This window comes from Pleurodeles waltl, chromosome 6 (genome assembly GCF_031143425.1).
Source record: "Pleurodeles waltl isolate 20211129_DDA chromosome 6, aPleWal1.hap1.20221129, whole genome shotgun sequence".
In the NCBI taxonomy this organism is placed as follows: Eukaryota; Metazoa; Chordata; class Amphibia; order Caudata; family Salamandridae; genus Pleurodeles; species Pleurodeles waltl.
The window spans coordinates 1,676,363,164-1,676,376,168 of record NC_090445.1 but is presented as its reverse complement, the minus strand read 5'-3'; the positions used below and the strand labels follow the sequence as shown (position 1 = coordinate 1,676,376,168).

The 13,005-nt window shown below is 41.1% G+C and overlaps 1 protein-coding gene across 2 annotated transcripts in view; it reads right to left on the bottom strand.

Annotated features, from left to right (window-relative positions):
* GARNL3 (GTPase activating Rap/RanGAP domain like 3) overlaps positions 1 to 13,005 on the bottom strand; it is a 759,794-nt gene that overhangs the window by 47,430 nt on the left and 699,359 nt on the right. For both annotated transcript variants that reach the window (XM_069241687.1, XM_069241688.1), the window contains 2 exons: positions 8,277 to 8,390; positions 5,603 to 5,778 (listed from right to left, as the gene is read on the bottom strand). In XM_069241687.1, coding sequence (XP_069097788.1) covers positions 5,603 to 5,778; positions 8,277 to 8,390 — 290 coding nt within the window. The remainder of the gene's footprint in view (positions 1 to 5,602; positions 5,779 to 8,276; positions 8,391 to 13,005) is intronic.

Genomic DNA, 13,005 nt, shown 5'->3' with positions numbered 1-13,005 from the left:
TTTGATGGGTTAACAAGCTTTTGGCCTTGTGGTCTATGATGTAACCACAAACCCTTATGTATGCTCTAGCTATAGTATATGTGCATGCCAATTTAATATGCTGTTTATTACTATTGTTGATTGTGGGGGGAACCATGACTCTCAAAAGCCAAAGCCTAGAGTGGGTCATGTTGCTACTTTTCTCTTTCAACAATGACAATGCCTTTACCTTTATTGTGATGTGAACAGAAAAGCCACCAAAGTGTCTAGTGCTGGTTTTTGCCAGCAGTCAAGCTGGAACAGCTGTAAGTCTGTCTGCAGCAGTGCGAATGGAGGTTATCCCAAACTACAGAAGAAGAAGCCACTGTTAATCCTGTCTGTAAGCTTATACAAATTGCTATTTCTTGCCTATCCAATTATCTATGCACCAGTGTTGTAGCTGTGGAAAATTCCTGTTGTCCACTGTTTTCAGTCATAAAAACATTTTTGCATCTTGCTGTGATAATAGTGGATCCCTTCTCTAGCTTTCTCTAACAAAATTCCTGAGTTCTTTACCTCAAAACATCTAAAAAGAAACACAAATATTTTAGAAATCTATATACAGATAAAAAACCCTCAAGTTATCAAGTTGATGTCTATCTGAGTTTCTGCTCCTATGATATTAAAATGTTATTGCACTCTCACTTGAAGAGGTATGAAAACAATGAACATCACGAAATTGGTATCACTGGAGAAATGTGCACTATATCCATCATTCCGATAGTGGCTCCAGGCACGGTACAATATCTTATAGACATTTAAACTGTTACTTAGACACTGATAAAGTTCCAACTGAATAGAAAACGGAAAACAGATACTTTTTCTATTTTTTTTTTTTTTAAAGAATCACTTTAAGCGATAGTGACAGAAGTTTGATTAATACGAATCGGATATTCAAAAAGTAAATATTTGACAACTTGTTTATTTATTGACAACATTTTGAGAACATTCATAGAAAGCATAGTAGCCAAACAAGTTTCCACTTATTTAGATCAATTTAGCCTCTGAGATCGATCATTATTGGTCTTCAGCCATGGAAGAGTAGAGAAACAGAGGTGGATACAGTTGCTGACGGCAATAGAAAAACTCTCGAGGAAGGGGACTGACCACTCTCTTTGATACATTAGATCATGGAATCCTCATAATGAGGCTAGGAGAAGTGGGGATTTTGGGATAAGTAACAAAGTTGTTTCAATCTTTCCTGTAGGGACCGTTGCAATAATTGACCGTAACCCGATTCAGAGCACCTAGTTTAGAAGCTTTCTATGGTATATCATAGAGATTTCCTCTCTCACCAATTCCGTTTAACGTTTACATTACACATTTGATAAGCCTGATCAGATCCATCACCTGCTCTGCGTTGCCTTATAGTGACGATGCTCATTTGCTCATTCACTTAGATTACAATGTCCTACAATCATTCATACTGCTTCACTACTTGTTGGCAGCCATAAACATCTGCAAGTGTAGTACCTCTATGCAGCTGAATGGCATTAACATGAAGAAGCAGTGCTTGCAGGACTATATTGCGCTGGACACTTTAAGGCCTCTGGCAGTCCAAATGCTGCAGGTTAGATCTCTTAACTTTTTTTTATTGGTGACCTCTCATGTCAGCCTCAAGTTAACGGGATGTCTTCGTCATGTTTTCATACACTTTATTTGCAGTGAAAACCTCTTCCATCCATTCGCAAGATGAAGTATGGTAGTGTGGCTGGGCCTCCCTGATTCCAACTAGACAAAATTGAAGCCTATTCAAAACTTCATTGGAGGGACAAAATATGACACATACTCAAGATCCATTAAGAGCTGTTTCAGTGATTGACACACTAAGCATCCTGTTGGTGGCACTCTTCCTCTTTACATAAGCAGCATGTCCAGGAGGTACACAGGCTAATCCAAAAGTGCAAGATTCAGAACTTTTGAATACACTGTAGGTTTGGGAAGGCACTTGAACTTTGCTACTTTGTTTAGTTGTCCCTTTCTTTTTGTTGTCTTGCTCTCTTTCTTCTGTAATATTGTTTAAAATGTTTAGCAGCTTAATAGTTATTATTATTATTATTTTTATTATTGTTGTTATTAGTAGTAGTAGTAGTATTACTATTAATATTATTATTTTCATTACAATGCGTATTGTTTTTATAAGTATTATTATTATTATTATTATTAGTAGCAGTAGTTGTAGTAGTAGTAGTAGTGGTATTAGTAGTAGTACTTTTAATATTATTACTATTTTCATTACTATGGTTATTACGATTATTATGATTATTATTATTTTTATTATTATTATGTCATAATACACAACATTACACTCGCCAGCCAGCGTGCATCGTTTACTCCGTGGCACTGGCACCTGTTTGTTGGTGTGCTCCTTGTGAAAGGCTAGAACTGACAGTGAAGTTAGCCAATGGCTGAACTGTATTTATCCACTGAGCCTGCCAATGCATACTGTGGTGGGTGGAATCAAAATGTAAATGACACATAAACAGACAAATGTATGATGAGGAATTTAGTGTCTGCCTACTGGACATGTAATCACTATCCCATTTGTATAGCATTCCTAAACTAGCTTCATGTAGACTTTCGGTTGTATATGGCAATCAATAAATACCTAAGAGGTAGCCTTTAAAAATAAAAGAAAACACTTTTTACAGGGTATGGATTCCTTTTTTGAACTGGAACAAAACATGGAAAAAGTCTTTGGATAAAACGAATTTACAAATAATATTGTGCAAACAATAAACATAGTAGAACTAATGTTAAAAAGCATTGGAAGTCCACCAATCCAGGGTCCACTTCATAAATGATTTTTTACAAGCTTAACTTCAATTTACGTGTGCAAAGCTGCACTTTGTGGGCATCAATCCCACATTTGGATTTGTAAAATCAAAAACTGGAGAATTTCGCATTCAGTGTACTTTAGAATGTGGACAGTATTCCAGCATGTGTGAATAGAATTGGGTTGGGATTACGGGTGGTTCTGGGTGTACTGCCCTGCAGATGAAGGTGAATACTCACAAGGTTAAGGATATTTTCCTGAAACTTGCAGGTGCCAACTACCTCTGAAAATGTAGGCACATTTGTTCCTGTTTATGGCAGCATTTAGAGCATTTACTGATTTGATGGGGAAATGGAAGAAGGAGCTTCTCAATGGGGAAATATATGCCTGCTAGAAAATCTGCATCTATAAATGTTCTGCATTGAAGTATGCCTGGAAATTAATGGCAGATAGATTTACTAGATTACTGGGACTGTTTGTAATCACTAAATGTGTGAAAATCCACTGCATAACAGTAACATTGCTACAGGCGATTTTCAACTCTTTTCAAGGACTTTGAAAATCAGGGCATCTATTTTGTGAGTTGGGAGGTTGAATTGAAACGTACATAGCACACTGTGCAAAAAATGTTTGTGATTTGAGCTTAGAGAGAACATGTAGAAAAGGTCTTAACCGGTCCTGAAACAAACTACTATGGACAATTCAAAAGCGTGTTTTCATTGTTTTCTGTCTTTACAAAGTTGGATTTTTTGGGCTTACTTTTTGTTTCCAATTTTATTGAAGATATGTTTAACTTGCCTGAGTGGGTTCTTCTACTTTTGCTCACTCATTTCTCTGTACAAATACACGTAGATTTGCAATGCTTGTGAATCAATTCTCATAACCTTACCAGCTTATGTTTACATTCTTAGAATGGTGGTTTATCTTATTTTATGTTAGTACTTAGGCTTGTCACTCAGACATTGCAAACATTTCCAAAAATTGATTCAGTAGAGCTTGTGGATTGACCTGGAAAAACCAAAGGAACTCATGACCAATTATTGGTAAAAACAGGCTCCTAAATGCTTCCCTGAACTTACTGGGGGATTTAGGAGCCTGTATACCATTTCAGTTTTTTAACTTGGTTTTATGTCGGAACCATGGGTGCCTTAACAAACCGTGGCTCAACAACGAGGTCGGAACAACGACCTCGTTCTAACCACTAATGCCTTTACCACGAATGCGTTTACAACGATTTTACCATTGTAAACGCATTCCTGGTAAAGGCATTAGCAATCAGCATGCACAACCCAGCATGCTTCCACACCAGCCCCCCACCCCACCCCTTAAACCTAAACCCTGACCCCCTTCCCCTTAACCCTAATCACCCTCAGCCCCCCACCCCACCCCAAAAACTAAAAATACCTGAGTCCCCACCCTGCCCCTAAAACCTAAACACCCCAACCCCGCACCCCACCCTTTAAACCTAAACCCTGACCCCCCAAACCCTAATCACCCCAGCCCCCATGCCACCCCACCCCAAAAACTAAAAATACCCTGAGTCCCCACCCCGCCCGTAAAACCTAAACACCCCAACCCACCCCTTAAACCTAAACCCTGCCCCCAAACCTTAATAACCCCGAGTTCCCCACCCCCCCAAAAACAGCCCCAGTCCGAGCCCAACTTACCTCCTCCTTCACCGCGTCCACCCCGACTCCCTTCTTCTGTACCTTAACCACGCATGTACATTGTTCAGACATGCTTGGTTAAGGTACCAAAACAAGGAAGTCGTGGAAAACGAATGCATTGTTTCGCTTTCGTTTTTCACAACCTCGTGGTTCTCGTTCTTCCGGGTGTTTCACTTTTAACACAGGTCATTGTAAGGGAAAGATCTCTCAGGCAGCACAGTCAGTTTTAGTTTACATTGGCATTCTAATTAATACAGATAAGGTAGTCTTTCTTCTGTGTTGACAGTTCTCCTACAGATCCTCTAAGCAGAAAAGGGCTATCTTCTGTTTTCACAGACACCAGCAGTTTGTTGCTAATGCTCATGCTTAGTCAGAGAGGACAACCTTCTTCTGTTTACATATCATTCACACAGGCCCCATGAGCCTAGGAAGACTTTTCATGTTAGGGTACCAGTGCAACATTCATTCTCACACTAACAAGGATGCAGCACTTCCTTTGTATTCAACATATTTAAGGAACCAATAAAACAAAGCAGAGAGATTAGTTTCTATATTTAATGTGCAAACACATCCAGGTGCCTACACTAATTTGGAGAAACCTACCAACAACCACAAGAGCTGATGAACAAAAAAATATGCTGCTGCTTTACTATAAATAAGCATACATTACCTCAGCAAACCTAAAGGACCAATCACCCTTCAGGCTTCATCATGTTCCCTGAACTTCATAAATCTTTAAACTTTAGGGGTTTCCTAGTTCACTGAGCCTTTTTGGCCAGGCCAACTAATAGTTGTGCGCATATTATTCTGGAGACATCATTAGGTGGTCCATTTATGCTAGAACAAGCAGATCTACATGAGACAGATGCCTCTTGGACTTCCTTAAGCATAGGGTTATTAAGGTATTTACCTGAAGTATTTAACCAATTTTGATGGACCATTATTCAAATAATGTATGATTGGGTGCATGATTTGAAACCTATGCACATGTGAAAACATTGCACACCAAATGAAAGCCACATATCAGTTTCATCGTTTAGACAACATGCTTTTCTTTAAAATTGCCACTGATGATAGATGTCAGTTTATTGTAATATAAAGTATAAAAGCTCATTAGAGCTGGCAAATGATGTAAACATACCCTGATATACTGGAACTCCTCTACCGGGGATTCTGATGATGGAGACATCGCAGACAGGCTTTGGAAGCTGTTGGGGTGGTTGTGTTTTCTTGTAATGAGCAACAGCTTGTTACGAATGGCCACGACAATTCTCAACTCGTTGCTGTTGTGAGTGTTGATAGAATACAAGTGGCAACCTGGGGGATACAAAGTAAGGTTTTGCTTTAATTTATGCATATATTAAAACACTTGAGACTCTTCGAGGAAACAGACATCCATGGAAAGATAAGTTGCACAATGTAATTACTGAATCAAGCCTGGTCAGAGGGGTATGGCTCAACTACTAGTATTAATCTCTAGATATGCAAACCAAACACTGCAAAGAAAAGCAAAATCACAGAAAACTGACAGGCTTTCTATTGATTTTGCTATGAGAATATGACTCTTCAGTGGAGTTTTAAAATACGTTACTCTTCAAGTAACAACAATATCTTTGGATATAAATCAATTATAAAACAAAATTGATCAAAGAAGCAGATATGTTGGGTAGGTAGTGTAATGTCTTGTACTACTAATCACCCTGCACTAGCCTCACAGAAATTTTGTATGGCTTTAAAGGAATGGAGACTTGCAGAATCAGTGGTGGAGAACTAGTAGATCCTCCAGCAGTGATGGACAGAATCTGAAGCTAGTTCACTGTCAAAAAGGTCTAGTGCATGATGAAAAATCATTGGCTCAGCAAGTGTCCTAACAGCCAGGGAGATGAAACTATAGGTCTTATTTAGAGTTTGGTGACAGGTTACTCCGTCACAAAAGAGACGGATATCCCGACTGATGTACTACTAGTGTATTAAAGCCTATGGACATTCTAATATGGCAGGTGGGTTATTCACCACATTTTGAGGGACGATTCAGAGAATCAGGATAACCATCTTGAACAAGTTGGTGTAATGCTGTTCTGCAAGTGACATTAATCTTGGAGTAAAATATCGATCACTCTTTACAGAGTACAGCCAAATTGCATGCCTTGTCCACAGTCATTGGGGTGACCTGTTTCACTGGCCAAAACATAGAAAAAAGGAATTGGTTCATAGAGTCCAGGAGCAGAGTTTCACCAGAGAGCCAATCAAGCTACATCAACTAATGAACCAGAAAGCATCAGTGCCATATGTGGAGATGGTTGTCAAGTTAATCTTCAGAATTTATTTGGAACTATGTATCCTCTGCACGCATGTGCTATCTTTTGTTGTAGAATTCTAATGTGTCAGCCATGGGTGGAGAGAGGAACATAAGCATTGAAGAGCTTGGTGACAAAGCAGATCCCTGAGGTGCACCACAGTTGATGTCAAGTGCTCTGGAGATGAGTGGGTCTACTCGCTTGATAAGTAAGGTTTCTGCTGATATCAGCAGATGTAGACAGTCTTTGTAGTAGTATCTAATAGCATTTCGTCACCAATGGTGTCAGAGTCAGCCAAGAAGTCAAATATAGTCAGTGCACAGACCCAACCCTGGTTACAGGAATTGAGATGTTCTTCCTTGATGTTGAGTGGTCTCTGTGCCTCTACTGGGTCTAAAGATTGAGTGATTGTCATGTAGAAGGTCGTTTGAATCCTTGGATGTTGACAGGTAGTAACAGATGCAAGTGCTTTTCTGACACAGGGAAGACTTGAACTAGGTCTGTGGTTAGCTAGTTATAGGGGTTTTCAATGGATAGAGATTGTGTGCTTGAGGCCCCTGGGATGACTCCAAAGGACAGAACATTATTTGTCTGGTGATGATCGAAGTAGGAGCTGTGAGTCCTAGGTTATGTCTTTAACTTACCAGTGTCCCAATGAGAAGAGGAATTGTTAAGGAGATCTTGTTACTTATGTCATATTTGCAGACTGGCACAAAGTGACAGAGAGGGCTTTGACATCATAGGAGGTCAAGAGCTTGACTCCATGAACTATGGAGTGGTGATGGAAATGCAAGCGTTTAGACTGTCAATTTTATTAGGAAATCTCTGTTGCAAAGTTTGATATGTACTAAAGATTGTCAATGTCCATGAAGTCTAACACTAATTTCCAACACGTTATTACCAGATTCTCGGCTGCAACACGGGAGCCGGCTCCAAATGGAGCCGGTGGTGTTGCGACTGTGCGACGGGTGCATAGCAGACAGTGAAAAGTTCCATGGGGCCGTGGCAGGGGGCCCCACAACTCCCTTTTCCGCCAGCCTTTTCATGGCGGTTCTTACCGCCATGAAAAGGCTGGCGGGAGGGGGACTCGTTGCCCTGGGGGATTTAAACCGCCGGGACCAATGTGGCGGGGAATCTCCGCTGTGGTCGTAATTCCCCTGGAAGCACCGCCAGCCTGTTGGCGGTGCTTCCTCCAAAACAGCCCTGGCGGTCAAAGACCGCCAGGGTTGTAATGACCCCCTTTATTTCAAAAGAGGAGCACAAATGAATTGGTCAGTTGGGTAAAACGTAAAACGTCTTTAATAACAAGAAATATTTGAGTTTACATCTAAATTTAGACACTTGCAACATAAAGTGTGAAACAAATGTCTTCTAACTCCAAAATGAGAACTAAAAAACGAACTAAAATGTCAATTAATCTTCTTTGGTAGAACCCGGGAAATATATTTTTATGCTACTATTTAGCACAAATTTGATACATTTTAAGAACAAGCAATATCCAAGTGAAAGAAGAGATACCTTTAGTTTTTTCAAGCTTATTTTCCCGACAGTCATACTTGGTCTTCACTATGTTATCCTCCAGGAATTTCCGGATTGTGCTGAGCCTAAAGACATAGAGGCGAGCATCCTTCCCTGTTAGAATGAACAAAGGCAAATTACATTTTACAGAATGCATAAAAAATGCTCAACTGTATTGCAATCACAAACCACTGTATTGTCAGTGGAAAAGTATAATGCATCAGTACTGATCATGGAAACAGATAGCCTACTGTTATATGCAGAACCTTAGCAACATAAAAGGATGATGGACGGAATGCTGAAACTTTTCAAACACTCACCCCCATTCACAGATCTGGGTTAAATCAATTGTTTTTTTGCTCAACATGACACCCCAGTTTGGAACCATCCATATGCAAATCAGTCTTGATCCTGCTACCCATGGGAGTAGTCCAGCCTGAACTGCCAGGCCAGGTCCTCCCTGGACAGGAAACAAGCATCCTGGGACCGGTTGCACGATATCATCCCTCAGCACCTATGCTAGCTTGAATCCAGTGGCACAGTGAGCAAAGGACCCACGTATGGACATACCTTGGTCACTTAGGGTATCTTTAGAAACATAAAACTATGCAGGACCTTGTCACTATGGTATTGCTAATTTAAATATAACTACACCCAGAGGTGTGTTATGAGGGGCAAGACAACTCACCTTATCTTCCATGTCATATTGCCACTCAGCAAATATGAGTACACTGAAATTATCCAAATGTGCAGTGTTTCAGAAGCTTTTTCAATCATGATTTAGTCAAATTATACAAGTACATTTGAAGGGATCCAGTTCCTATGACATCACCAATGTGATGATCCTTTACGTCTTTGAACCCCAAATTTCATTGAATACTTAGTCACTTGGATTTACCTTGGAGGTCAACCTCACCATAAAGAAACACAGTGTCAAACAACAAAGACAGCCTAGTATCAGCTCTCACTAATAAAGAAAGCAAAACCGTTTCTTCCAGAGAAAGACTTCAGAACTGCTTTTCACTTGTACGGTACCCTCATAATCTCATCGGGCGGTGGTAAGGCCCTGTTCCAGGCCTTCCAGACTAAACACTGACACCTCTTAAGGGCATCCTACACATCACACCACATCCGAGCCATAGCCTGAAGAAATATGATCACATCATCACCATCCTGATGGAACTCCATTGGCTCCCCTTGCCTGCCCACACCATCAGTGGCATCACTTACAAAGCTATCACAACCAGCATCCCCGCTTATCTTGCAGACAAGCTCTCCACCACTGGTGAGTCTTGGCACACTTGAAGTCAGAACACCATCAGACTACAGAGTGATAAGTGTAAAAAAGGAAAAAAAAAACAAGTCAAAAGGCCTTTTCATTCTGTACACCAAAGATTTCCGCATCCCTGAGGACTACCTCAATGCTGCTGAAATTGAGAAAAGATTTCTAAATTACTTTGAAAAACACTGCATCATAAGGCACTAACCGTCCACAACTCAGATATCTTTTCTATCACTCATTGATTTTATGATTGTTGGTCACTCTGAGTTTTACTGGATGTCAAATTGAAGCCCGTAAGAAGCCCTAAGTCATGAGTGGGGGTTCTGAATCAGAAAAATGCACTCAATGCTTTTCCAGAGTAATGTAGTGTGCAATAACAAAACATCTGAGGTAAACTTTCAAAATACCTGGTATGGTTGCAGCAAATGCTTGATGCCCAGGTTAAACAACCTTCCTTACACCAATGCTCTTCTCCTAACACTTCCAGTGTCTTCAAGAGCCTCTCTGCTTCCTTACAGTGTTGCTTGCTTACATTTACAGAGGCATTTCTGCCAAAACAGCAGCCCCCAATTATTACAGTGGCTCTATTAAAATGCAATTTAATGAGATAACATAAAAGCATAGGAGGTCAAGGGCTAGACTCCATGAGCTGTGGAGTGATGATGTCAATGCAAGCCTTTAGATTGTCACTTTTATTGGAAAATCTCTGTTGCAAATTTTGATATGTATGTACAAACTTTGATTTTGTGCTCAAAAGTAATTTGTTTGTATCTCTTCTCTGGGTGTCAAATACTCCAAAATGATAGTTGAGGTGTGATACATTAGGAGGAAAACTAAATATTACTCTTCTCTAATGGGATAGGAGACCTTTATGCCTTACCTTTCACTTGATGCCGGCTCGCAGAAGATTTTTGTGGCCCAAAGTTCAGGGGATGCTTCTCCGTTAGGGTGGAGCAGCATCACCCCCCCATCTTCCCTCCCCCGCCAGCAGCAGGAGCTGGAAACCTTTAAAAAGGGGTCATGGGGTGACCAGCACCGAGGGGAGTGCAGAGAGCACTCCCCTTAGTGCGCATGTATGTATGGCCGGCCGTCTCAGGCCGGCCAAACAAAGATGCGCACAAGGGCTCTCTCCAACCCGGCACTGTGTTGCCAAGATGGAGAGATACCATCCCAGGCTCCCAGTCTGCGTTGGAGCACCCAGCCAGGGCACTCCAGCCAATCACAACACTGCTTTGAGCAGCGTCATGATTACCCAGAGCAGGCTGGGAGTCTGCAGTGCAGCGGAGAGCGGCTGAGAGCTGCGGCGACTTTCAGGTACGTTTTTTTTAAAATGTATCTTTTATTTTTGTTTTATCCCACCCAACCCTGCTCCACCACTTTTCCAAGTTGTATTTCACATTGTCAAGAGACAAAATATCGTCCTGTAAAAATATCAAATCCAAGATATTAACTACCACCAGTGGCAGCCGGTAATTTAAGGAGGGCAGGTGGGACACACCGGTGCACATGCACACTCACACGCACCCGCATGCACACATGCATCCATTCACAACACTCATTATCAAATATTCAACCATACAGGCATGCACACACCAAACATTAATTTAAAAAAACAAAAACACACACACACTTACGTTCATCTCTGCCTGAGAGGTCCCAGGAGGGTTGGGGCTGTTGCCTTCGATCACTGGCTAATCTAAGGTCAGCCAATGAGGAAGGCAGCAGTTCCAACATTATCACAGAGTGGGATGAGTCAGTGAGACTACTGACCCCAGCCCACTCTGTGATGAGGTGTCACTGACTGACATTCAGCCCTGGGTGCTTCAGGGCTTAAAACTGAAGTGTGCAGGTCCGAAGCAATCTGTGACGTTCCCCCTCATCATGAGGCATCTGTGGTAGACTGAAGAGGTCACGCCCACAGGACTGTGACTTCTTCAGCCAGCAAAGTTCAGCTCAGGCATCAGGAGCCTGTGCAAATAGCGCATGTCTAGCTCCTGGCTGCCTGACCTGAAAATTAAGAGTGTTTGTCAGGCTGACCATTGTTTGGCCTCACGGACACTGTTTTTGAGGGGCAAAGCAAAAGGTGGGGGATATGGCCCCATATCCTCAAAGGACAGGCCGCAGCTGACTACCACTATACTGTGAAGGTAACTAAATACAGGTACGTTTAAATTTACTCTTTTTAACTTCACATCTACTTTAAAATATGTATATTGTCCTGACACACAGTTGTGGAATTATGAATAGTAAATCTATTCATTACTCTACATATCTAGCTTGCTAATCTGGAGTCAATATTTTTGCAAGAAGATATTTTGCACCAGTTACGTTTCAGAATATTGATAACAAGAATTTAATCTGAGAAATATTTGGCCTAAATTTCAATTGCACACAGTTTTCCTATAATTCACTTGAATGGGGTGATATAATTGTTTAATGTTAACTATTTATATGACGATATTCTAATATCACACCACGTCCTACCGCTCTGTACCCGTTGGAATAAACTTACTCATCAAACAACATGAAGTAACCTTCATTATGTCATGCCTTTGGCCGTCGTGTTATTCGTTATGCAACTGAGAGCATCCCAACAGACAATGACGACCTCGGCTTCTTCCAGAAGTGACTTTCTATATACTTTTTAGGGTGGAGCACACAAGCACTCTAGCCTGCTATAATCTCTCTGTGGGCTTTCAACCACTTTCACCGCACACCCATTAGTTTTTCTGGGTGGTGGGCATGCCTTTTAAAAATAGCTTGATTTCATTTGTGAAAGGCATGCATACATCATGCCTTTTCTGGTGTTTAGCCAACTGCAGAAGTCATACGAGACTCCATGTTTTCCGCATGGTATCTGGACTACTTTTTCTTCTTATTTCCTACGCAGCGTGATCTTGCTGGACATGGATAATTGTATAACTGCTGATACGTTTGACTTCAAGCAAATTTCTGTTTCCTATTGTGTGCTCCTTCATGCTCATGCTCATGGCGTGGCGCGTTAAATCAGCTCGCTTACGTACAACTGTATTACTTTTCATTTTCAATTTGTGTGGCAATAAAAGTCCAGTTGGGACTTTACAATGCTAATAGCTCTAACTCGAGCAAATGTAAACCCATTGCATTGCAAATGCTTGTTTAATATACTCCTGCTTTACTGATACACTACATCAAACCACCTCATGTATGTCACATCTTGCCAATACAAAGAACACATGCTGCATCTGTCCAGGCATTGCATAATTTGTAAAACATGAGTGCCGGTGTCCAACCCGCTGTTCAGTCCTGGAATCACATCAGGCCTCTTAAACCCACTGCCAGACAGTGATATCCCCTTTTTGTCACTTTTCCTGGACCCTGCTTTGTACTTGGGTGACGGTTTTTTGTCTTTCTCTCCCCCTTCTTTCCTGTTTTTGTTCTTCTTCTATGGTCCTCGGGTAATGTCTG